Genomic DNA, 26560 nt, shown 5'->3' on the forward strand with positions numbered 1-26560 from the left:
ACTCTCACTCTGAAGAAGGGCCTCGACACGAAACATCATCTATTCCTTTTCTCCAAAGATGCTACCTGACCCGCTGAATGACAATAGACAATAGACAAAATTCAGATTCAGATTCAGATTCAGATTCAATTTTAATTGTCATTGTCAGTGTACAGTACAGAGACAACGAAATGCATTTAGCATCTCCCTGGAAGAGCGACATAGCAAATGAAATGACTCCAGCATATTGTGTTGATCTTCGGTGTAAATTAGCATCTGCAGTTCCTTGCTGCACATTAAACTAATCTCCTCTGCCCGCATGTGATCCATATCTGTCCATTCCCTGTATATCCATGTGCTTATCTAAGAAGCTTCTTAAAAGCCGCTATCTATCTGTCTCCACGACCACATGTTCCCAGGCACCCACTGCTTTTAAATGTTATTGTACCTGCCTCAACTACCTCCTCTTGCAGCTCATTCCACCATCCTCTGAGTGCTATCTTTTCCCTTTAAACCTCTGTCCTTGGTTCTTAATTCCCCTAACTGGGCAAAAGACTCAATACATGCACCATATCAATTGTTTTTATATATATATCTCTATATCACCCCTCAACCTCCTGCCCTCCAAGGAATCATGTCCAAGCTTGCACAGCCTCTCCTTGTAGCTCAGACCCTCGCGTCCTGACAACATTCTCGTAAATCTTCTCTGCACTCTTTCCAGCTTCATGACATCCTTCCTACAGCAAATTGACTGCAACTGAATGCAATTCTCCAAATGCGGCCTTTAACATGAATGAATGTCCCAAATGCTTCAATGACGCATGATTATACTAAATGACAAACAAAGTAGATGTTACTCCCGCTGACTAGAGTCAGAGTAATACAGCATGGAACTAGACACAGTTCCTTGTTTCTACTGAGCAGATGCTTGGTGGATTTTAAGGCATAGAAACATAGAAAATAGGTGCAGGAGGAGGCCATTCGGCCCTTCGAGCCAGCACCGCCATTCATTGTGATCATGGCTGATCGTCCCCAATCAATAACCTGTGCCTGCCTTCTCCCCATATCCCTTGACTTCACTAGCCCCTAGAGCTCTACCTAACTTTCTCTTAAATACATCCAGTGACTTGGCCTCCACTGCCCTCTGTGACAGATAATTCCACAAATTCACAACTCTCTGGGTGAAAACGTTTTTTCTCACCTCAGTCTTAAATGACCTCCCCTTTATTCTAAGACTGTGGCCCCTGGTTCTGGACTCGCCCAACATTGGGAACATTTTTCCTGCATCTAGCTTGACAAGCCTAGTCTTTTCAAGAGATGGGAATTTAAAGGATCGATGGTTGGAAAGCAAATTTCGAAATGTTTGGGCCTGTTTCCGTGCTGAATTTTTGGAAGTCTTAAGGATATTGGGTCAAATGTGACTAGCACAGATGGGGCATCTTGGTCGGCGGGGATGATATGGGCTGAAGGGCCCATTTCCATGCTGTGTGACTATGATTAACTGGGTGAAGAGCAAGGCCCATGGTGGAGAACAAAAGGTGGCGTGCGAGGGGTGGGGGTGTTTTCAAGCTGTGCACACAGCTGGGATCAATTGAACTCTACGCATTAGGCAAACCACAATTAAGTGCCACAAACACGTTCACCCGGCGACAGAGGAAAGCCTTATCATGTGCCCTCAATGAAAGATGATTTTAAAACGTCGTTGAGTGAAGCAAGCTGCAGAGATTACTCCTGCAGTTCAGCCAATACGTGAAATGGGGATCTCAGCACAGTGATAGCACCTGCTGCAGCCTCGTCTGTGGTGTCAAGTTACCTCAAAACACAAGTTATAAATAAAAATTCATCTCTAGTTGGATAATACTTCAAAGAATACATGCTGTTACTGGCCCCCAGCCAGCTGTCTGGGATCAATTTTAAACAGTAAAAGAAACACATCATCGAAACACTTATAATATGTACAGTTTTTTTGAAAATCATCGCAATCTTTGTCAGCAAGATGAAAAACAAGCAAACGATTATGTACCAGCTATCTTCACAGGTGGTGGTTGAGGTTAATAAGCAAGGTGCAGCAAAAGGGGGAAAGCAGCAATGGATAACCCTTGATGAAAAGCCAGGAGCTCTCTGTGGCTGAGATGACCCTGGCATAGTTGGCTGGGCCCACCAGCTAACCTGAGTTTAGTTTATTGTCACGTGTACCGAGGTACAGTCAAAAGCTTTTGTTGCATGCTAACCAGCCAGCGGAAAGACAATACATGGTTACAATCGAGCCATTCACATTATGTACAGATACATTATTAAGGGAATAACATGAATAACGTTTAGTGCAAGATAAAGTCAGTGAAGTCTGATCAAAGATAGTCCATGGTCTCCATTGAGGTAGATATGATGTGGAAGGATGGATGGAGGAGATTACTTTAAATTAGCAACTAATCTCAGTGGTAAAACCGAAAACAGTTTAGGTTTATTATTATCAGATACTGAGGTATAGTGAATAGCTTTGTTTTGCATGCTATCCAAAAAGATCAGATAATACTGCACATGAACATCATCAAGCCAAAGATGGACAGTGCATACGCAGTGCCCTCCATAATGTTTGGGACAAAGACCCGTCATTTATTTATTTGCCTCTGTACTCCACAATTTGAGATTTGTAATAGAAAAAAATCACATGTGGTTAAAGTGCACATTGTCAGATTTTAATAAAGGCAATTTTTATACATTTTGGTTTCACCATGTAGAAATTACAGCAGTGTTTATACATAGTCCCTCCTATTTCAGGGCACCATAATGTTTGGGACACAGCAATGTCATGTAAATGAAAGTAGTCATGTTTAGTATTTTGTTGCATATCCTTTGCATGCAATGACTGCTTGAAGTCTGTGATTCATGGACATCACCAGTTGCTGAGTGTCTTCTCTGGTGATGCTCTGCCAGGCCTGTATTGCAGCCATCTTTAGCTTATGTTTGTTTTGGGGGCTAGTACCCTTCAGTTTTCTCTTCAGCATATAAAAGGCATCCTCAATTGAGTTCAGATCGGGTGATTAACTTAGCCACTCAGGAATTGGCCATTTTTTAGCTTTGAAGAAACTCCTTTGTTGCTTTAGCAGTATGTTTGGGATCATTGTTTTGCTGTAGAATGAACCGCTGCCCAAGGAGTTTTGAGGGATTTGTTTGAACTTGAGCAGATAGGATGTATCTATACACTTCAGAATTCATTATGCTACAACCATCAGCAGCTGTATCATCAATGAAGATAAGTGAGCCAGTACCTTCAGCAGCCATACATGCCCAGGCCATAACACCCCCACCATCGTGTTTCACAGATGAGGTGGTATGCTTTGGATCTTGGGCAGTTCCTTCTCTCCTCCATAGTTTGCTCTTGCCATCACTCTGATATGTTAATCTTCATCTGTCCACAAAACCTTTTTCCAGAACTGTGGTCGCTCTTTTAAATACTTCTTGGCAAACTGTAACCGGGCCATCCTATTTTTGCGGCTAACCAGTGGTTTGCATCTTGCAGTGTAGCATCTGTATGTCTGTACATGAAGTCTTCTGCGGACAGTGGTCATTGACAAATCCACACTTGGCTCCTGACTTTATGATCTGTAGGACAGGTTTTTGGGGATTTTTCTTTATGATAGAGAGAATTCTTCTGTCATCAGCTGTAGAAGTCTTCCTTAGCCTGCCAGTCCCTTTGCGATTAGTAAGCACACCAGTGCTCTCTTTCTTCTTAATGATGTTCCAAACAGTTCATTTTGGTAAGCCTAAGGTTTGGCTTATGTCTCTAACAGTTTTATTCTAGTTTCTCAGTCTCATAATGGCTTCTTTGACTTTCATTGGCACAACATTGGTCCTCATGTTGATAAACAGCAATAAAAATTTCCAAAGGTGATGGAAAGTGGGGTACCGCAAGGCTCAGTGCTGGGACCCCAGCTATTTACAATATATATTAATGATTTGGACGAGGGAATTGAATGAAACATCTCCAAGTTTGCGGATGACACGAAGTTGGGGGGCAGTGTTAGCTGTGAGCAGGATGCTAGGAGGCTGCAAGGTGACTTGGATAGGTTGGGTGATTGGGCAAATGCATGGCAGATGCAGTATAATGTGGATAAATGTGAGGTTATCCAATTGGTGGCAAAAACAGGAAAGTAGACTATTATCTGAATGGTGGCCGATTAGGAAAAGGGGAGATGCAAAGAGACCTGGGTGTCATGGTACACCAAATAGGCGACGTTTCGGGCCGAAACCCTTCTTCGGCCCGAAACGTCGCCTATTTCCTTCGCTCCATAGATGCTGCTGCACCCGCTGAGTTTCCCCAGCAATTTTGTGTACCCTCGATATTCCAGCATCTGCAGTTCCCTTTTGAACACAAAATTCTTAAGGGGTTGGACAGGCTAGATGCAGGAAGATTGTTCCAGATGTTGGGAAAGTCCAGAACAAGAGGTCACAGTTTAAGGATATGGGGGAAATCTTTTAGGACCAAGATGAGGAAAACATTTTTCACACATCTCTGGAATTCTCTGCCACAGAAGGTAGTTGAGGCCAGTTCATTGGCTATATTTAAGATGGAGTTAGATGTGGCCCTTGTGGCTAAAGGGATCAGGGGATATGGAGAGAAGGTAGGTACAGGATACTGAGTTGGATGATCAGCCATGATCATATTGAATGGCGGTGCAGGTCGAAGGGCCGAATGGCCTACTCCTGCACCTATTTTCTATGTTTCTATGAAAGACTGGAGGAAAGACTAGGTGGTGAGAGCTCTCTTATACCTGCATTAAGGAGGCAATTAAACACACCTGAGCAATCACAAACACCTGTTTAAAGCATGTGTCCCAAACATTATGCTGTCCTGAAATGGGGGGGACTATGTATAGACACAGCTGTAATTTCTACATGGTGAAACCAAATGTATAAAAATGGCCTTTAATAAATTCTGACAATGTGCACTTTAACCACATGTGATTTTTTTCTATTACAAATCTCAAATTGTGGAGTACAGAAGCAAATAAATAAATGATGGGTCTTTGTCCCAAACATTATGGAGGGCACTGTAGTACTCAGCAAATGTAGCGTTTAGTTCCAGAGAGAAAGTCCAATTTGCGCAAACAGGTGGAGGTGAATCGGACAGTACCCTAGCTTATGGAAGGAATGTTCAGAAGCCTGATAACTGAGGGGAAGAAGCTGTTCCCGAGTCTGGTGGTGTGCGCTTTCAAATGTCTGTATCTTCTGCCAGAAGGAAGCAGGAAGGAGGAATGGCCGGGGTGGCACAAATCTTTGATTATGTTGGCTGCTTTTCCGAGGCAGCGTGAAGTGCCAATGGCTGAGAGTCTGTGTAATGGACTAGGCTGCATCTACAAATCTCTGCAATTTCTTGCAGTTTATTAAAACGACATGGCATTATTTGAAGATGACCATAAAAGAAAGAAATAATCTGGATATATAGATAGGTTTAGAGGGATATGGTCCAAACGAGGGCAGAAGAGACTAGTGTACATGGAAAGTATCGAGACCACAACAGATTCCAATTATACAATGACTTGGCCCAAACAAGTGAAAAGCTAAAAGTGTGTCTGGGGAGATTAGTTTGGGGAGCCTTGAAAGTCAAGTCTATGCAACTGAATGGACTTGGGGGTTGAGCATGCTAACAAGGCATGATTGATGGTCGCTGTGGACTTGGTGGGCCGATGGGCCTATTTTCACGCTGTGTCTCTAAACTAAACTAAAGGCCAGGAAATCTCCTTGCTTATCCTGTGGGATATTTTAAAATGGAGACAAGGAATTGCAGATGCTAGAATCTTGAGCAAAAGTACTGGAGGACATCAACGGTTCAGGCAGCGTCTGTAGAGAGAATGGATTGGAGATGTTTTGGGTTGGGACCCTTCTTACCAAAACTTTGCCTGTCCATTCCCTCCACAGATGCTGCCCGAGTGCTGAGTTCCTCCAGCACTAGGTGTTTTACGGGATATTTTAGGTCTGCTTAAGAAGGAAAAGGGAGCCCCTTTTTACCAACGTGACTGGCAGGCTGTACACGATACTGTCAAAGGAATGGGCAATTTATGGAATTGGACAGGAGATTATTCAAGACAATAAGTTTATTTTAAACTACAGGCACACTGAGACAAATAGTTCTGAATACTTTGGCAATACAGCGTCAAAACAGGCCCTTCTGGCCACCAAGTCCACGCCAACCAGTGATCACCCCATGGACTAGCACCATCCTATACACTCAGGACAATTTACAGAAGTCAATTAACCTGTACGACATTGGAATGTGGGAGGAAACTGGAGCACCCGGAGAAAACCTACATGGTCATGGGAGAACTTACAAACTCTGTACCAGACAGCACCCATAGTCAGGATGGAGCCAGGGTCTCTGGTGCTGTGAGGCAGCAACTCTGTGGCACTGTGCCGCCCCATGTCCGAAATCATCAACATGCTATTGTAAACGTCATTAAAATACCGTGTTCAAGAAGGAACTGCAGATGCTGGAAGATCGAAGGTACACAAAAATGCTGGAGAAACTCAGCGGGTGCAGCAGCATCTATGGAGCGAAGGAAATAGGCGACGTTTCGGGCCGAAACCCTTCTTCAGACATTAAAATACCCATATCTTTCAATAACAATTTGTATGAAGGCATGCGTTTTAATGGCACAGTAGCTCAGTGATTGTTTACCACTCTCCAGGACACATGAATGCAGCTACATTGTGAGTTTGAAGGAAGTACTGATAATAAATCTAGACGTTCACTGATTGAAACACCAGGTCTTCGAGCTGGAAGAGTTCAGGCTATAAATATAGAATTTTAGAACATGCATTGTACGTGTCAGCTCCAGCTCAGTGGTAGCTCACTTGCTGGTCAGAAGATTGTTGGTTCAAGACCTCTTGAGAGACATGAGCACAAAGACCTAGGGACATTGATTTTGGCTGCATCGGGGAATGGAGGCTTCGTTTTACCACTGAGATAGACATAAAGTACAGTGATCTCCATAATGTTTGGGACAAAGACCCATCATGTATTTATTTGCCTCTGTACTCCACAATTTGAGATTTGTAATAGAAAAAAATCACAGATGGTTTAAGTGCACATTTTAATAAAGATAATTTTTATACATTTTGGTTTCACCATGTGGAAATTACAGCAGTGTTTATACATTGTCCCCCCCCCATTTCAGGGCACCATCATGTTTCGGACACAGCAATATCATGTAAATGAAAGTAATCATGTTTAGTGTTTTCTTGCATATCCTTTGCATGCAGTGACTGCTTGAAGTCTGCGATTCATGGACATCCCAGTTGCTGTGTGTCTTCTCTGGTGATGCTCTGCCAGGCCTGGATTGCAGCCATCTTTAGCTTATGCTTGTTTTGGGGGCTAGTCCCCTTCAGTTTTCTCTTCAGCATATAAAAGGCATGCTCAATTGGGTTCATATCGGGTGATTGACTTGGCCACTCAAGAATTGACCATTTTTTAGCTTTGAAAAACTCCTTTGTTGCTTTAGCAGTATGTTTGGGATCATTGTCTTGCTGTAGAATGAACCGCCGGCCAATGAGTTTTGAGGCATTTGTTTGAACTTGAGCAAATAGGATGTGTCTATACACTTCAGAATTCATTATGCTACCACCATTAGGAGTTGTATCATCAATGAAGATAAGTGAGCCAGTATCTTCAGCAGCCATACATGCCCAGGCCATAACACCCCCACCACCGTGTTTCACAGATGAGGTGGTGTGCTTTGGATCTTGGGCAGTTCCTTATCTCCTCCATAGTTTGATCTTGCCACTGGTTAGTGACAAAAATAGGATGGCCAGGTTACAGTTCGCCAAGAAGTACTTAAAAGAGCAACCACAGTTCTGGAAAAAGGTCTTGTGGACAGATGAGACAAAGATTAACTTATATCAGAGTGATGGCAAGAGCAGTTTTACTGCAAATTTATCATACAGCGTTGAAACAGGCCCTTCAGCTCAACTTGCCCACACCGACCACCATGTCCCGTCTACACGAGTCCCGCCTGCCTGCATTTGGCCCATATCACTATAAACCTGTCACATCCATGTACCTGTCTGAATGTTTCTTAAATGTTGCGATAGTAACTGCGTGTTCCAAGTTCTAATAATAACGATGCTTTCATGTGTTTTGCTGATGTAGTTGCACACACTAGGATTCTCTGTAATTGTGAAAGGCACTATATATAACTGCAATTATAAGCAGCTAGTGGAGCCGCTGACACACAGCGCCAGAAACTTGGGTTCGATCCTAACCTTGGGTGTTGTCTGTATGTGGAGTTTGCACGTTCTCCACGTGACCACGTGGGTTTGCTTCAGGTGCTCCAATTTCTTCCCACATCACAAAGACGTGCGGGTTTGTAGGTTAATTGATTTCTGTAAAGTTACCCTTGTTATGTAGGGAGTGGAGGTGAAAGTGGGATAACACAGAACTGGTGTGAACCACTGATCGATAGTTGGACTTGGTGGACTGAAATGTCCTTTTTCATGCTGTGTCTTTTGATCAATTCTATTTTGCTTTCTCCTTCCTTGCTGTGCATTAGAAGTTATACAAGCATTCACTGTTATACAATGTAAAGCTGCTCATCCTTGATGAAAAACAGCTCCAGAGGTTAACCATGGCATCCAGGTGATAAAGGAGCCACCTCACTTACCTCGAAGCTCCACCATTTTAGTGAAGCCAATAGCTCAAGAACTCAATTGTAAAAATGCCTTAAGTAGTGTCCGATCTTCTCATGGCAAAAGTAACTCTTATTATTGAGTAAGAAGTGAGGAGCCTTTACTCTTCATCTAATCTTTACTCTTTAGCTAGCTCCGAGTTTGTTTGGAATTGTTTTCTCTGGGATGCTGAAGGTTCTAGGAAGATTAAGACTTAGAGATACAGCATGGAAACTTGCCCTTCGGCACGCCAAGTCCTCGCCAACCAGCAATCACCGTGTACACTAATACTATTCTACACACTAGGGAGAATTTATAATTAAAAAAACCCAAAGCCAATTAACTCACGTGTTTGGAGTGTGGGAGGAAAGTGGAGCACCTGGAGAAAACCCACGCAGTCACAGAGAAACAAACAAACTGCGTACAGACAGCACACATGGGCAGGTGGCAAACTCTGTACAGACAGCACTTGACTATCGATCACCTGTTCTCATTAGTTTGATGTGACTCCACTTTCTCATCCACTTCTTTCACACCAGTGGAAATGTTAGAGGCCAATTATCTTATAAACCTGTACATCTTTGGGAGAAAACCAGAGCACCTGGAAGAAATCCGTGCAGTTACACGGAGAATGGGCAAATTCCACACAGATGACACCAGAGGTCAGGATCGATCCCGGGTGCTGTGAAGGAGCAACTCTACCAGCTTAATTTAGAGATAGTGTGGAAACAGGCCCTTTGGCCCACCAAGTCCACGCTGACCAGCAATCACCCAAACACTAGTTCTATCCTACACACTAGGGAGAAGTTACAGAAGACAATTAACATGCATGTTTTTGGAATGTGGGAGGAAACCGGAGCATTTGGAGGAAATCCACGTGTTCACAGGGAGAACACACATACTCCATACAGATAGCACCCATAGTCAGGATCGAACCAGGGTCTCTGGTGCTACAGGGAGAAACTATGTGTCTCGCCTCGCACAGCTCACTCAACCTCTGCTACACCTCTGACATAAACAATACTGGGAGTTTCAAAGGAGTTTTCACAAAAATAAATGAAAACCAACATCACTAATTCTTCAGTCTGAAGAAGGATCTCGATCCAAAACGTCACCTAGGCACGTTCTCCAGAGATGCTGCCTGACCCACTGAGTTACTCCAGCACTCCCCCACTAATTCTTTCACTCTGTTGTACCTGCAGATGCTTAATACACCCAGAGCAATGTTTGGTTGTTTCATTTCAAGTGTGAACTGCAGTGGGGGACAGAGCAGGAAAACGAGTGCAAAGGGAAAACAATTGGACTGTGTAAGCAATCTCAAGTGGTGCTGTGGTTTTCATTTTTTGATTGTGGCGCTTGAAAAATACCCAAGATAAATAATGTCAGGCAGACCGACAGAATTAATAGCACCTTTTTATCAGGTCTAGACTGCGCCCTGTGGGAAATTAAAATCTAACTTAAAATATCCACATAAATACCAACAAGCAGGTAGGTGTTTTCAACCCGCAAAATACTTTGAGAACTAAACTTAGTTTAAATACAAGCTGCAAATGGCAGACAGTGAGCAAATACGTTTTCAAACCAAGACGTTTCATCATCTTTTGTTCTTTTAATTGAGCAAGTAAATGCACAGCCAAATCTGAAGCTTCTTTTGTACAAATCCAGGGTATGCAAGCATAAAAAGCACCCACCAAAGCTGGTGGCACTTCATCAGATAATTATCACTGCTATGTTATTAAAGGATCAAGCTTACTATGTTCTGGTTGACCAAAGGAGGAATTTTCTTTGATTGAACTTTGGAGGAGGCAACATTTAGAGCACGGTGGCGCAGCGGTAGAGTTGCTGCCTCACAGTGCCAGAGACCTGGGTTTGATCCTGACCACTGGTGCTGTCTGTACGGAGTTGTTACGTTTTTCCCGTCACCGCGTGGGTTTTCTCCGGGTGCTCCGGTTTCCTCCCACAATCCAAAGACGTATAGGTTTGTAGGAACATTTGGCTTGGGTATAAATTGTTCCTAGTGTGTAGGATAACGCTAGTGCGTGAGGTGATCACTTGTTGTCGTGGACACGGTGGGCCGAAAGGCTTGTATTCGCGCTGTATCTCTAAACCTTGAAGGGGCTGATGAAAATACGACAATTGGTGCAGTGCGTACCGATTTTGCCAGGTCCACAAGACTAATTGATACGGAAGTGCCCGTGGAGCTAAAGGAAAGGCAAATTGGATTCAAAATTAGTGGGCAATAGTCGATGGGTGATGATGAGGCTCGAGGCAACAAGCAGCTAAGAATTCAGTATCAGCTTCCTTGCTTCATGTTAGATACATTGATGTGAATAGGTGATTCTGTTCCATTCTGTTTTGTAGTTTTTTTTGCACAATCCGCAAGCATTGCCACTTTTCATTTCACTGCACATCTCGTATGTGTATGTGACGAATAAACCTGACTTGACTTGATCTGTGCCGACATGTGCTGTCCATAATGGACCATACAGGCAGGATAGTGGTGCAGCTTGACGGTTCCATGGACCTGGATTTGTTCCTGACCTTGGGTGCTGTGTGGAGCCCACTCGTTTGCCCAACGGCTGCGTGATTTTCACCCGTTGTTCAGATTTCTCCTCGCAACCCAAAGATGTGACGCTAGCCTGGTGAGGGCATAAAACGGAATTGGACAGCAGAGGAACTGGCCCTTCGCCTCACAATGGCCGTGCCAAACATGATGCCAAGTTAAACCAATCTCCTCTGCCTGTGCGTGATCCGTTTGCAAACTTGTGGATACACACCAAAAGCCAACCATCTCGAACGGAGTGGGCCAATAAATAAAGGTTAGATTTAACTGGCGGGGATGAAGAGAAGTGTTGAGGAATTTGCTTTCCCTGCCCAAGTTGTGGGAGTATGGAACACTCTTCCTCAAACTCTTTTAACATTTTAAATTTACATTGCTAAACAACATTTAAGGCCAATAGACTGAGAATTGGGAAGAAGCTGTTCAGCTGCCAAAGGCACAAAGAGTCAAATGATTGTGTATTGCTGTTGGAAGCGACCATCTTCTCAGAGAAGTTGAGTTTCAGAGATACAGCATGGAAAGAGGCCCTTTGGCCCACCAAGTACATGCCGACCATCGGTCACCCTAGTTCTCATCCACTCCCAACACACTGGTGGCAATTTGAGTTTGAATTTAGATTATTGTCACGTGTACCGAGGTACAGTGAAAAGCTTGTGTTGCGTGCTAGCCAGTCAATGGAAAGACATTGCATGATTACAATCGAGCCATCTACAGTGTAGATATATGATAAAGGGAATAATGTGAATAATATTTAGTGCAAGATAAAGTCCAAGTTTGATTGAGACCAAAGTGCACGATTTACAGCCATTAACCGACAAATCCGCACGTCTTTGGGATATGGGAGGAAACCGGAGAAAACCAACGCGGTTACAGGGAGAACAAGCAAACTCCACACAGACAGCACCCGAGGTCAGGATCTTGCGCTGAGAGGCAGCAGCTCTACCAACTGCGCCACTCTATTGATTCATTTGTCCACCTGATCTGCAAAAGAGAGAAATGGGAAAAAGAACCAAAATGTTTCCAGTCTTATCCCCAATACAATTTAGCTTGCGCTGAATGGCACGAAGGAGGAAATGTGTGTTTTGCGTGTGATGAAAGAGGGGTTTGAGACCACCACCAATTCAATGCTGGATTACAGTGAAACCTTCTGTATTTCCCCTGCATAGGCACTGTGAACGATGAAGGGTGAAAAGACCTTTAGACGTTAATACAACAATGTGCCCAAGGTGATGGCAGATCTTTGGGCTAAGGCTATCAGTTCGTACCAGATATGCACATGGACAAGAAACCAAAGCTGTAGCTTGCCATTTAGAAGGTGACTTGACACTCAACTGTTGTGAAGTCAAGTGGTCAAGATCAATTCCGGGAGACAGTCCACGCTTCCTGGGCTTTGAACCAGGGGCCGTGTAGCTGCAACCCAAATGTAAAAACACTCCCAATGGTACTTTACAGGCTGAAACAGAAGACCTATAAAAACATAACATCCTACAATGCGAGAACAGATGATTGATTTCAAAGAACTGCTTCTGAACAGGTCAAAACCAAGGCAGAAAGGGGTCGAGATGGAATTACACTCTTTAAAAGGACTCGCGTATTGTAAATTTTACATCAATTTTGAGACGTTCTCTACCCAGACTGGTGTGATTGTGCAACTCGCCACCAAAGGAAGTAGTTAAGGTGAATAGCACAGATGTATTTAAGGAAAAGCAGATAAACTGGAAGGGGAAAAGAATTGAAAGTTAAACTTGTAGCGTTACAGAATGGGCCTTCACGGCCAAGTTAAGACTATGATTTATTTAAAAAACAATTTTCGGACTTGAAGTGTACAGGGTGGTGCCTAGATCGTAGTGATTCGGTGTTCTGAGTTAGTGTGGTCTATGATCTCACACTCTTGTGGGCCTGATCCACTTAGGCAAATTTTCAGGCGACTGTCAATTTGCCGGTAGTCGCCTGAAAAACCGGCAACTGGAACGGCGAGTGTCAGAGTGGAAGACACACACACACACACACCGCAAAGGCGGGGGACAGGGCAAGCGTGGGGGATCGCTGTCTGAAATTCACACGGTGCAAAGCCAAGGTGACACAGACACACACCGCGATGAACAGGAAGGTTGGTGCTGTAATTAAGATGGCTAGCACAGTGTACAGTAAGTCCTTTAAAAGAGGGGGGGGGTGTGGAGGAAGGTGGGCAGGAGGTGGGAGAAGAAGTGAAGACAACGTTTAAGAAGCCAGAGATACACGGCTGTGAAGTTCGGCGGACATTTAACATTACCGGTCGGTTATCCTTGGGTCTGAAAACTACTGCTTACGTTTTCTTTCCACAATGAGCCAATGAAATTCTCCGGTCAGCACCGGCTACAGCCGACGAGAACCTAAGAGAACCTTTGACTTCCTGGCAACCCACTAGGATCTCTTTGCGACCCACCTACGGCACGAGAAATCTCGCTACTCTCCATGGCGGCTTCATTCTAGTCGCCGCTAATTTTTCAACATTTTGGAAAATTCTCGGCGACCATAATGAGGCCGCGACTAGTTCCCAGAATGTGGGAACTCCTCACGACCATGAAGGCGACTCCCTGGCAACCCGCCACCCGCGAACATGTGGCGACCATGCATCGACTGCATAGTCTCCTGCAGTCGCCTAAGTGGGACAGGCCCATTATACTTACTATGATTATGCCTAATGTGTTGTAGGATTGTCACTGAACTGTACGCAAAAGAAAGAATTCCACTGTACTTACGTACACGTGACAATAATGTACGATTGAATACGTGAGGGTGGCTGTTCAAATGGAGCATGAATATCTCTCATTAATATATTGAGTCTTGTTGGGTGAATCAGCCTGGACCTACTTTGTTACAGTTTAGAGATACAGCGTGGAAACAAGCCCTTCGGCCCACCGAGTCTGCACCAACCACGATCACCTGTACACCATTTCTAGGCTACATAAGCTCATCAGCGCCTCTACTTCCTGAGAAGATTACAGAGAGTCGGTTTGTCAAGGAGGACTCTCTCTAACTTCTACAGGTGCACAGTAGAGAGCATGCTGACCGGTTGCATCGTGGCTTGGTTCGGCAACTTGAGCGCCCTGGAGAGGAAAAGACTACAAAAAGTAGTAAACATTGCCCAGTCCATCATCGGCTCTGACCTTCCTTCCATCGAGTGGATTTATTGCAGTCGCTGCCTCAAAAAGGCTGGCAGTATCATCAAAGACCCACACCATCCAGGCCACACACTCATCTCCCTGCTACCTTCAGTTAGAAGGTACAGGAGCCTGAAGACTGCAACAACCAGGTTCAGGAATAGCTACTTCCCCACAGCCATCAGACTATTAAACCTGGCTCGGACAAAACTCTGATTATTAATAACCCATTATCTGTTATTTGCACTTTATCACTTTATTTATTCATATGTGTATATATTTATATTATGGTATATGGACATTTGTAGTAAATGCCTACTATGTTCTGTGTGCTGAAGCAAGGCAAGAATTTCATTGTCCTACCAGGGACACATGACAATAAACTCACTTGACCTTGATGTCCACTTGAACTTGAACATACCAAGTACAATTGCCAATGAACCGACAAGCCTGCATGCCTTTGGAAAGTGGGAGGAAACCGGAGTACCCGGAGAAAACCCACGTGGTAACAAACTGACAGCACCCGTAGCCACTCTGCGCCCCCGTAAATGCTACGGAACAGGATGTAAACTGCTGCCACAACCCTCATTCTACGGCATAAAGAGTGATCATTGATCTTTCACAAGGCGCTGTGACCCTTCCACTTAATGGTTGCTGTTAATAGTACAGAAGAGTCTCATCATGTCAAACAAAACAAAAAGTATTCACTTTCATAACTAACACCAGGATGAAAGCAATTTACAAATGCTTTGCAACCACTTAAAAGACGACTGCTCCATTCCACTCTCTGGGACAGGAATTCCATTACAAATGACAGAGGTTAAACAGGAATGTCGCCACATCTGGATTGGCTCTAATTGCAGGGGAGAAAACAACTGGTAATCTAATTGAATTGCAAAATTCTAATATTGAGGGTTATGCATGGTGATAAATGGTTTTACAGCTGCAATTTGTTTTACGGAAGTACACAACCAACTTTCAGCAACAGATCAATGGGGGGTGGAGGAGGTGTTAATCCAAAAGCTAAAGTGCTCCCTGCTCATGGGAGACAAATGAGTTTTCCTTTGTAGTGACAGAAGGAACTCTTTCCATTCAGTCCTCCTGATTTCACAGCATGGGGAGAAAGAATGTTCCCAAAAAACTATCAGCGTGGCACGGTGGCGCAGCAGTAGAGTTATGGCCTCACAGCGCCAGAGACCCGGGTTTGATCCTGACTACGGGTGCTGTATGTACAGAGTTTGTACATTCTCCCTGTAACCTGCGTAGGTTTCCTCCAGGTGCTCCGGTTTCCTCCCACACTCCACAGACGTACAGATTTGTAGGTTAATTGGCTTGGAATTGTGAATTGTCCATGGTGTGTGTAGAATGGTGGGCACGGACTCAGTGGGCCTGTTTCCGCACTGTATCTATAAACTATACTGAATGCTATGAGCTATGAAGGGCAACCAGAAATTTAACCTTCAAACAAAAAGTATACATATGTGGGGAGTCACAGTAATCTGAACATTTTTCCTTGGAGAATAAAACGGAATATTATTTAAGTTTTACGGAGATGTTACTTTTAAAAACGCAGAATGTGGTAGCTGCTTGGAATACATTGCCATGGGTGGTGTTGGAGGCAGATATACAGTGGCTTGCGAAAGTATTCATACCCCTTGAACTTTTCCACATTTTGTCACGTTACAACCACAAACGTAAATGTATTTTATTGGGATTTTATGTGATAGACCAACACAAAGTGGCGCATAATTGTGAAGTGGAAGGAAAATGATACATGGTTTTCAAATTTTTTTACAAATAAAAAACTGAAAAGTGTGGCGTGCAAAAGTATTCAGCCCCTTCACTCTGATACCCCTAAATAAAATCCAGTGCAACCAATTGCCTTCAGAAGTCACCTAATTAGTAAATAGAGTCCACTTGTGTGTAATCTAATCTCAGTATAAATACAGCTGTTCTGTGAAGGCCTCAGAGGTTTGTTAGAGAACACTAGTGAACAAACAGCATCATGAAGCCCAAGGAACACACCAGACAGGTCAGGGATAAAGTTGTGGAGAAGTTTAAAGCAGGGTTAGGTTATAAAAAAATATCCCAAGCTTTGAACATCTCACGGAGCACTGTTCAATCCATCATCCAAAAATGGAAAGAGTATGGCACAACTGCAAACCTACCAAGACATGGCCGTCCACCTAAACTGACAGGCCGGGCAAGGAGAGCATTGATCAGAGAAGCAGCCATGGTAACTCTGGAGGAGCTGCAGAGATCCACAGCTCAGGTGGGAGAATCAGTCCACAGGACAACTATTAGTCGTGCACTCCACAAATCGGGCCTTTATGGAAGAGTGGCAAGAAGAAAGCCATTGTTGAAAAAAAGCCATAAGAAGTCCCGTTTGCAGTTTGCCACAAGCCATGTGGGGGACACAGCAAACATGTGGAGGAAGGTGCTCTGGTCAGATGAGACCAGAATTGAAGTTTTTGGTCTAAATGCAAAACGCTATGAGTGGCGGAAAACTAACACTGCACATCACCCTGAACACACCATCCCCACTGTGAAACATGGTGGTGGCAGCATCATGCTGTGGGGATGCTTTTCTTCAGCAGGGACAGGGAAGCTGGTCAGAGTTGATGGGAAGATGGATGGAGCCAAATACAGGGCAATCTTGGAAGAAAACCTGTTAGAGTCTGCAAAAGACTTGAGACTGGGGCGGAGGTTCACCTTCCAGCAGGACAACGACCTTAAACATACAGTCAGAGCTACAATGGAATGGTTTAGATCAAAGCATATTCATGTGTTAGAATGGCCCAGTCAAAGTCCAGACCTAAATCCAATTGAGAATCTCTGGCAAGACTTGAAAATTGCTGTTCACAGACACTCTCCATCCAATCTGACTGAGCTTGAGCTATTTTGCAAAGAAGAATGGGCAAAATTTTCAGTCTCTAGATGTGCAAAGCTAGTAGAGACATACCCCAAAAGACTTGCAGCTGTAATTGCAGCGAAAGGTGGTTCTACAAAGTATTGACTCAAGGGGGCTGAATACTTTTGCACGCCACACTTTTCAGTTTTTTATTTGTAAAAAAAATTTGAAAACCATGTATCATTTTCCTTCCACTTCACAATTATGCACCACTTTGTGTTGGTCTATCACATAAAATCCCAATAAAATACATTTACGTTTGTGGTTGTAACGTGACAAAATGTGGAAATGTTCAAGGGGTATGAAAACTTTTGCAAGGCACTGTAATAGTGGTGTTTAAAATGGTTTTAGATAGGCAGGGAATGGAGGAATATGGAACATGTGCAGGCAGATAATCTTGGCTTCATGCTTATCTTAGCTTCATGTTCGGTGCAGACATTGTGGGCCGAAGGGCCTGTTTCTGCACTGTACTCTTCTATGTTATATTTCTGAAAACAAGGTACTGGGGTAATTCAGCGGCTCAGGAAGCATCTGTGGACAGACGATGTTTCGGTTTGGGGCCTTTCTTCAGACTGATAGATATGGGGCGGGGGAGAGAAAGCTGGAAAAGATATAGGGACAGGGCAATGTTTGGCAAGTGATAGGTGGATACAGGTGATGGGGAAGGTGATTGGCAGATGAGTACAGATAGTGACAAAGGCTAGAGGTGAAAAAGAGACAAGGGGGTGTCCGATAAGGATAGAAAAAGAGCGAAATATTAAGCCAGAGGGACTGATACGAGTGGCAGGGTTTGGGGGGGGGGGGGGGGGAGCAGTCCTGATCTGAAAACCCATCTGTCCGTTTCCTGACCCGCTTTTCCTCTTGCACCTTGTTTTATGCTCAATATTCCAGCATCTGCTGATTTTTTACATCTCTGAGTATTATTTGGACGTCAGTCAGGCAAATAGGTGCAGAGTACATAAATTTAAACTAGTGAGTAGCAAATCTGAAACAAGCCGGTAGAATTACCTCACAGTGATAGATGTTTGCAATAATCTGGGAAGCAGGACCACAGAGGTTAAAAAAAACCTGAAGGATCTTTAAAATTCTCTTGAATGCTAAAGAGTTGAAATCGACCCCCAGCATTTCTCCATTTTCCACTCTTCGTGAAATATTTTATTAGTGCTCATTATTAAAGGTGATAGTTTTAGATTAATTTTAGATTTAGTTGAGGCACATCTGACATAATTTTACATAGTTTAAGTTTAGAGATGCAGTGCGCAAAGAGGCCCTTCGGCCCATCGTCCACCGATCATCCGCTAGTTCTATGTCACCCCCCTTTCTCATCCACTCCCCACACACGGGCGACAATTTATAGAAGCCAATTAACCTACAAACCTGTACGTGTTTGCGATGTGGGAGGAAACCGAAGCACTCGGAGGAAACCTACGCTGTCACAGAAGGAATGTGCAAACTCCACACATACACACAGAGACACAGACAGCACCCAAAGTCAGGATCGAACCCAGGTGTCTGGTGCTGTCAGGCAGCAAGTCTACCGCTGCGCCACTGTGCTGCATCTTGAAAATATTGTACATGGCAAAGCATTCATGTTCTGGAGTGGGGATAGGTATTACGTTAACATTAGCACTTTCAATTGGATAGTTGATATCAAATTGTTTTTGATTTTCTGTTTTTGGATTGAATTCTGTTTCTAATTTGTGTCTCTGTGATGTCTTTTTTACCTGTTCTATTCCGATTATATGTTTTTATTCCGATTACTATGTAAGGTGTCCTTGAGATGTCTGAAAGGCGCCCATTAAATAAAATGTATTATTATTATTAAATACTCCTAGAACAGGAGGAATACAGACTGCACTTTGACTTCACTGGCCAAAGTCGCACACATGCTACTTCTGCTGAGTGTACGTTGGAGTGCGAAGAAAGATCGGCTTATAATCATTCTCAGACGAGCGCAAGCAGTTCATCAGAACACTGACATAGTCAACATGTACTTGCCAGCACATATATTCAGCTGCGTGCAGTTATCTGTCAAAGTATCCCAAGAGAGGCACATAGTTTTACTTTTATCTATGCAAGCAGAAGTCTTCCACATATTGCAATATCCGTTACTTCCATTTTTATTCCAAAATAAAAATATTATAATCGATAATGGCTATTGAAGTCAAGGTGTCAACAGGTGTAGCTATGTCCAGTAGGGCAGTGTCAAGTCCAATCCACACTGCATGTCCAGTTACTTGATTCACTGGCAATCCCATAAAAAATGCATCAGGTTTTAGTTGTGGGGGACGACAAGTGTGGATGGAGGTAAGTTGTTCCAATAAGCTGACGAGTCTGGGACGAGGAAAAGGCCACCTTAAGGATGGCCCTTCAATGAAGTTTCTGAACAAAAAGGAAGTAAAAGGGAAAGTGGACTGACACGCAAACTGGAGGAACAGCACCTCATACTTTGGGTGGGCGGCGCGACTCACGTCGCAGCGGCCTCTGCAGTCCGTCTGTCGTGTTTTAAATTTTTTGTCTCGTTTAAATGTAGTTTAAAGTGCTTTTTTAAAAACTGGGTATGTGTGTGGGGGGTCGGGGGGGAAACTTTTAAAATCTTTCCCCTGCACGGAGAATCTATCCCCTGCACGGAGAATCTTCTCTGTCGGGTCTCCGTTGTCGTTGGGGCCTAGCACTGTAGGCGGCCTCCAACCGGAACGACCTGGGGCTCCAATCGTGGAGCCTGCGGACTTACCCACCATCGTGGAGCTGGCCGAGTTCGGAGCGGGAGGAGCGGTGGTGGCGCGCTGCTGCGCCCCGACCCAGAAGATTTGGAGGCTCCAACCGCAGGTCTGGTGGACGGTAACACCAGGAGCCCGCGGGTCCCTGCTGGGAGACCACTTTTCGGGGCTTCCGCAACGGCGACTTCTCCCGCCCGAGTTGCGGGGTTGATTATTACCTGGAGCGGGGCCTTACATCGCCCGGCGCGGCTTTAACGGCCGTGGGACTTGTTAGCGCACGCCGGGGGCTCCAACACCAAGACCCGGAGCGTGGCCTTGCATCACCCGGCGTGGCTTTAATAGCCGCGGGACACTTACCATCGCCCGCCGGGGGCCTTGACTCTGACATCGGGAGGAGAATGAGGAGTGCAGGGGAGAGATAAGACTTTGCCTTCCATCACAGTGAGGAGGAGATTCACTGTGATGGATGTTTGTGTAAATTGTGTTGTGTCTTGGTTCTTTTCCTTGTGTGTATGACTGCAGAAACCAAATTTCTTTTGAACCTCAATGAGGTTCAAATGACAACAAATAAATGGTATCATATTACGCATGGGTTCCTTACAACCCAATGGGCTTGAACATTAAATTCTCCAATCTTAGCTAACGAACCTACAACCCATCTCTCCTTTTTTTTTCTCCTCCTATACCATCCCCTTTCCTCATCCCTCTGTCCCCTTTCATCCAAATCACTTCCTTTGTTCTCACTATAATGCCTCTGCTCTCGTCACCTCATGGCCTTTTGCATCCTTTTCATCTCTGGTCCTTGTCCTCCTATGTGCCAATCACCGCCCTCATCTGTATCTACCTACTATCAGTTGCCCATGCGTGGACACAAAAAGCTGGAGTAACTCAGCCGGACAGGCAGCATCTCTGGAGAGAAGGAGCGTTTCGTGTTGAGACCCTTCTTCAGGGAACCTCTCTGCTTGAGGTCATCTGGTGCCAGCCCTGGCTTAGCCTGGTCAATTCTTGCTTCCAGCCCCCCCTGAAGAAGAGTCCTGCCCCAAAATGACACCTAGCGATTTTCTCCAGAGTTGCTGCCTGACCTGCTGAGTTACTCCAGCATTTTGGGTCTATCTTTTATTGGTGGAGTCTTTTCATCTTGCCATTATGTTCTTTTCATCTTGCCTGTTGATATGGACCTGAGCACAACAACTGCCTCTCACATAAAGACAAAGTACTGTCCTGATGGAGAATAGGAAACTGAGCCAAATTGGCCTCAGGACACTAAAGCTCACAATTGTCAAGGATATGCATTCACAGCTAATAAAAAACAGTACGCTGCTGCAGCTAAGGTTTAAAAAAAAAATGTACAAGTCTATCTAGAATAATCAACATCTGTGAAGTAGCTCAATGACCAGTTTTCTGTCTCTGATTAACTGTGGTACTGCATGGAACCGCAGGTTACCATTGAGGTACGAGAGGTATATCAAACTTGAGGTTATTATCAAATATGTACAGCTCACTGTTTTACACTTTCCAAACAAAAAAAAACCCCGTCACCATTTGGATTCAGAATAGATCTCCCAATAAAGGGAGAACAAGATATACATTCAACAAGGAAACCAATTATCCTTACAATTAGAGGTAAAATATATGTATCTCTCCTGAGTGCTGGACTATCATGGGCTCAACATTAGGCACGGATGCTGATATAGAGGAGGAATGGGATGACTTGCCTTTAATGACTTCAAGAGTACTTCATTTGGTGAACAAAACAAAGTGGTTTAGATTTAAGGTTTAGGTTCATTATTGTCATGTGTACCGAGGTACAGTGAAAAGCTATGTTCTGCATGCTATCTAAACAGATCAGATATACGGTACGTTTAAGAAAGAACTGCGGATGCTGGAAAAATCGAAGGTAGACAAAAATGCTGGAGCGGGAGAGGCAACATCTATGGAGCGAAGGAATAGGTGGCGTTTCGGGTCAAGACCCTTCTTCTGACTGATGTGGAGGTGGGAGGGGCGGGACGAAGAAAGGAAGAGGCGGAGACAGTGGGCTGTGGGAGAGCTGGGAAGGGGAGGGGAAGGAGGGAGAAAGCAAGGACTACCTGAAATTGGAGAAGTCAATGTTCATACCGCTGGGGTGTAAACTGCCCAAGCGAAATATGAGGTGCTGCTCCTCCAATTTGCGGTGGGACTCACTCTGGCCATGGAGGAGGCCCAGGACAGAAAGGTCGGATATGGAATGGGAGGGGGAGTTGAAGTGCTGAGCCACTGGGAGATCAGGTTGGTTAGTGCATACCGAGCGGAGGTGTTGGGCGAAGCGATCGCCAAACCTACGCTTGGTCTCACCGATGTAGAGCAGCTGACACCGAGAGCAGCGGATGCAATAGATGAGGTTGGAGGAGGTGCAGGTGAACCTCTGCCTCACCTGGAAAGACTGCTTGGGTCCTTGAATGGAGTCAAGGGGGGAGGTAAAGCGACAAGTGTAGCATTTCTTGCGGTTGCAAGGGAAAATACCAGGGGAGGGGGTGGTTTGGGTGGGAAGGGACAAATTGACCAGGGAGTTACGGAGGGAGCGGTCTCTGCAGAAAGTCGAAAGGGGAGGAGATGGGGAGATGTGGCCAGTGGTGGGATCCCGTTGGAGGTGGCAAAAATATCGGAGGATTATCTGTTGTATGTGACGGCTGGCGGGGTGGAAGGTAAGGACAAGGGGACTCTGTCCTTGTTACGAGTGGGGGAGGTGGGGTGGGGGATGGGGAGTGAGAGCGGAGCTACGGGATATAGAGGAGACCCTGGTGAGAACCTCATCTATAGTTGAAGAGGAGAACCCCCATTCCCTAAAGAATGAGGACATCTCCGATGCCCTGATGTGGAACACCTCATCCTGGGTGCAGATGCGGCGTAGACGGAGGAATTGGGATAGAGTCCTTACAGGAAACAGGGTGGGAAGAAGTGTAGTCCAGATAGCCATGGGAGTCAGTGAGGTTTGTAGTAGATATCGGTCAGTAGTCTGTTACCTGTGATGGAGATAGTGAGGTCCAGGTGAATTTGAGTGCCGGATGGAAGTTAGTGGTGAAATATATGGTACCATCATGAATACAATCAAGCCAAACTCAACTACAATAGGTAGAGTATTGAGGAAGATACATAGTACGGAATACAGTTCTCAGCATTGTAGAGCATCAGTTCCATCCACAACGTTCAATGTCCACAATGGGGTAGAGGTGAATCACACAGCACCCTAGTTTATGGAAGGACCGTTCAGAAGCCTGATAACAGAGGGGAAGAAGCTGTTCCCGAGTCTGGTGGTGTGCGCTTTCAAGCTTCTGTACCATCAGCCGGAAAGGGGAAATGGGAGAAGGAATGACCAGGGTGGGACAAGCCTTTAATTATGTTGGCTGCTTTTCTAAGGCATCAAGTGTAGACATAGCAACTCGGCAGGTCAGGCAGCATCCATGGAGGGAATGGATAGGCGATGTTACAGGTCGGGGGTCTTCTTCAGACTAATTGATCAGAATCAATGTGAAGAAAGGTCCTGACCCGACACATCACCTATCCATCCCCCCTCATGGATGCTGCCTGCCCTGCCGAGTTACATTCTGTTTTGCTCAAGATTTCAGCATCAGCAGTTCATGTGATGTTCATATCATGAAGAATACTTTGGAACCATGAAAAGGATGCAAATATGCTTTACTAATGCAAGGTAGATAAAAATGCTGGAGAAACTCAGCAGTTGAGGCAGCATCTATGGAGCGAAGGAAAAGGTAACGTTTCGGGTCGAGACCCTTCTTCAGACTGATGTGGGGGTGGTGGGGGAGGGAAGGAGAGAGGAAGATGCGGAGACAGTGGGCTGTGGGAGATGCAAGTTATTTTCCATAACAAGGATACAAAATAGCATTTAATTCCACTGGTTATCAACAATTCCACAAACAGCCAAGTTTGAACAGTCTCTGAAGAAGAAATGTTCTCTTTTTCTGTTAGGGATGGTTATTAAGGGCTGCAGAGGTAAGGCAGGAGTAGAGATAAAGGGAAGCTTTGGTTTAGCTTATCAGCATATCAGGATTGAGAGGCCGGTAGGTCGACTACTTTTGCTTTGCTTCCAGAAATAAATTCCTACTTTTCTCACAAATGAATCACTGTGGAAGGAAAGCTGTAATTGACAGAAGTAGCAGCAAGGGAACAATTATATTCTTACTTGTTGCTGCTTTCCTGGCCCACAAACACAATAAGACAATTATATGTACAATAATCAATAATATAATAAATTATTGAGAGAATAGATCAGGTCTTTTGTCAAGAGCAGGGGAACCGAGAGCCAGAGGACATAGGTTTCAGGTGAGGAAGGGGGGAAGAGATTTAATAGGAACATGAGAGGTGATTTTTTTTTTTTTTAAAAGGGTGGTGGGAGCATGGAACAAGTTGCCAGAGGAAGTAGTTGAGACAGGGACTATCGCAAAGTTGAAGAAAACATTTAGACAGGTACATGGATAGGTTAGGTTTAGAGCAGGGGTCGGCAACCTACGGCCCCCCGGGCCGAATGCGGCCCGTAACCCGAAATCATCCGGCCCGCAGACGTATTTTTTTTTTCGTACTCATCCGGCCCGCAGACTTCCTTCATCTCCGGTACCTCCCAGGCCCGAGGCGCTCAGGTGCGGTGATGCAAGGACGCAAGGAGGCCTTCACAGGCTGCCGCAATTGCGGAGCCGCTGAGCGCCGAGCTCTGGATGTACCGCATCCTGCGCAAAGTCGCCGGTACGGCCGCGCACCTTCTGTGTCTGGGCTTCACTGTGGGGATCGGGGTTGTCAATAGGCCGGGGACGAGTGAGTGAGTGTATTTGAGCCACCGCCTTCAGGCCAGAGCCAAGGCAATGGTCCGTAGGGTACGCCATGTTGGTGAGCACCCGTAACTAGGGACGCCATGTTGGTGAGCGCCCGTAATTATGGGACGCCATGTTGGTGAGCGCCCGTAACTAGGGACGCCATGTTGGTGAGCACCCGTAACTAGGGACGCCATGTTGGTGAGTGCCCGTAACTAGGGACGCCATGTTGGTGAGCACCCGTAACTAGGGACGCCATGTTGGTGAGCACCCGTAACTAGGGACGCCATATTGGCAAGCTCCCGTAACTAGGGACGCCATGTTGGTGAGTGCCCGTAACTAGGGACGCCATGTTGGTGAGCGCCCGTTACTAGGGATGCCATGTTGGTGAGCGCCCGTAACTAGGGGCCAGTGCTCCAGGTGGTGTCCTCGAAGGGGTGGGATCCATGTGAACACGTGATTTGATGCCTGCCATCCGGGGCGGGATCCGTGTGTACACGTGATAGATGCGGCCCGCCATCCGCTCACAGACATGCGTCCCGGCCCCTTTGCAGAACAAGGTTGCGCACCCCTGGTTTAGAGGGATATGGCCAAACACAAGCAGGTGGGACTAGTGCAGATGGGACATGTTGGTTGGTGTGGGTAATTTGGGCAGAAGGGGCTGTTTACACACTGCATGACTCTAATAATCAGTAAACTAGCTAACCTGATCATAACAGCGCTAAATCAATGTATGCGGTGAACCCAAGATAGAGTCTATAATAGATCATAGTTTATGATGCAGGGGTGTGTTTAGTGTAGTACAGTGTTCAAGTGCCTGATAGCTGTTGGGAAGAGGCTGTTCTTGAACCTGGAGGTCTTGAACCTGAACCCATTTACTTCAGATCCACACAATGATGAAAATGCAGCGAGCAAATATTTGTGGACTGATGCAAAGTTTGAAGCTTATCAAAAATGCTGTTAATTGAAAACACTTCCAGTGCTCCCCCCCTCCCCCATTACATGCAAGCATTTCACCACCCACAGAGCACTAACTTATACGTTTCACTTACTCCTCCTGCCTTCTCCCCATCACACCTACCTGTGCGATATTTTTGTTTAGTAGATAAACTCCATATTCAAACTGAAACTTCTCACCACCTCTTGGATACAGGGGGAACCTGTGAAAGCAAACACAAGAGAACCTAGATTTTACAGGCATCTGGGGGACCAGAACTGTAAGTGGTTTCAGAATACTCCACAGTGGCATCAAACACAGTAAAGCTTGGCAGGTCTTTCCAGGTGAGGCAGAGGTTCACCTGCACCTCCTCCAACCTCATCTATTGCATCCGCTGCTCTAGGTGTCAGCTGCTCTACATCATAGGCTTGGCGATCGCTTCGCCCAACACCTCCGCTCGGTTCGCAATAACCAACCTGATCTCCCGGTGGCTCAGCACTTCAACTCCCCCTCCCATTCAGAATCCGACCTTTCTGTCCTGGGCCTCCTCCATGACCAGAGTGAGGCCCACCGTAAATTGGAGGAGCAGCACCTCATATTTTGCTTGGGTAGTTTACACCCCAGCGGTATGAACATTGACTTCTCCAACTTCAGGTAGTCCTTGCTTTCTCCCTCCTTCCCCTCCCCTTCCCAGCTCTCCCACAGCCCACTATCTCCGCATCTTCCTTTCTTCTTCCCCCACTTCCCCCCCCCACCCCCACATCAGTCTAAAGAAGGGTCTCGACCCGAAACGTCGCCTATTTCCTTCGCTCCATGGATGCTGCCTCACCCTCTGAGTTTCTCCAGCATT

The 26560-nt window shown here is 45.3% G+C and overlaps 1 protein-coding gene across 1 annotated transcript in view; it reads right to left on the minus strand.

Annotated features, from left to right (window-relative positions):
- The window catches only part of uvrag (UV radiation resistance associated), a 270572-nt gene that overhangs the window by 52134 nt on the left and 191878 nt on the right, over positions 1–26560 (minus strand). The window contains exon 11 of the mRNA XM_033022153.1: positions 25855–25933. Coding sequence (XP_032878044.1) covers positions 25855–25933 — 79 coding nt within the window. The remainder of the gene's footprint in view (positions 1–25854; positions 25934–26560) is intronic.

The sequence above is a fragment of the Amblyraja radiata genome, chromosome 6 (genome assembly GCF_010909765.2).
Source record: "Amblyraja radiata isolate CabotCenter1 chromosome 6, sAmbRad1.1.pri, whole genome shotgun sequence".
Lineage (NCBI taxonomy): Eukaryota > Metazoa > Chordata > Chondrichthyes > Rajiformes > Rajidae > Amblyraja > Amblyraja radiata.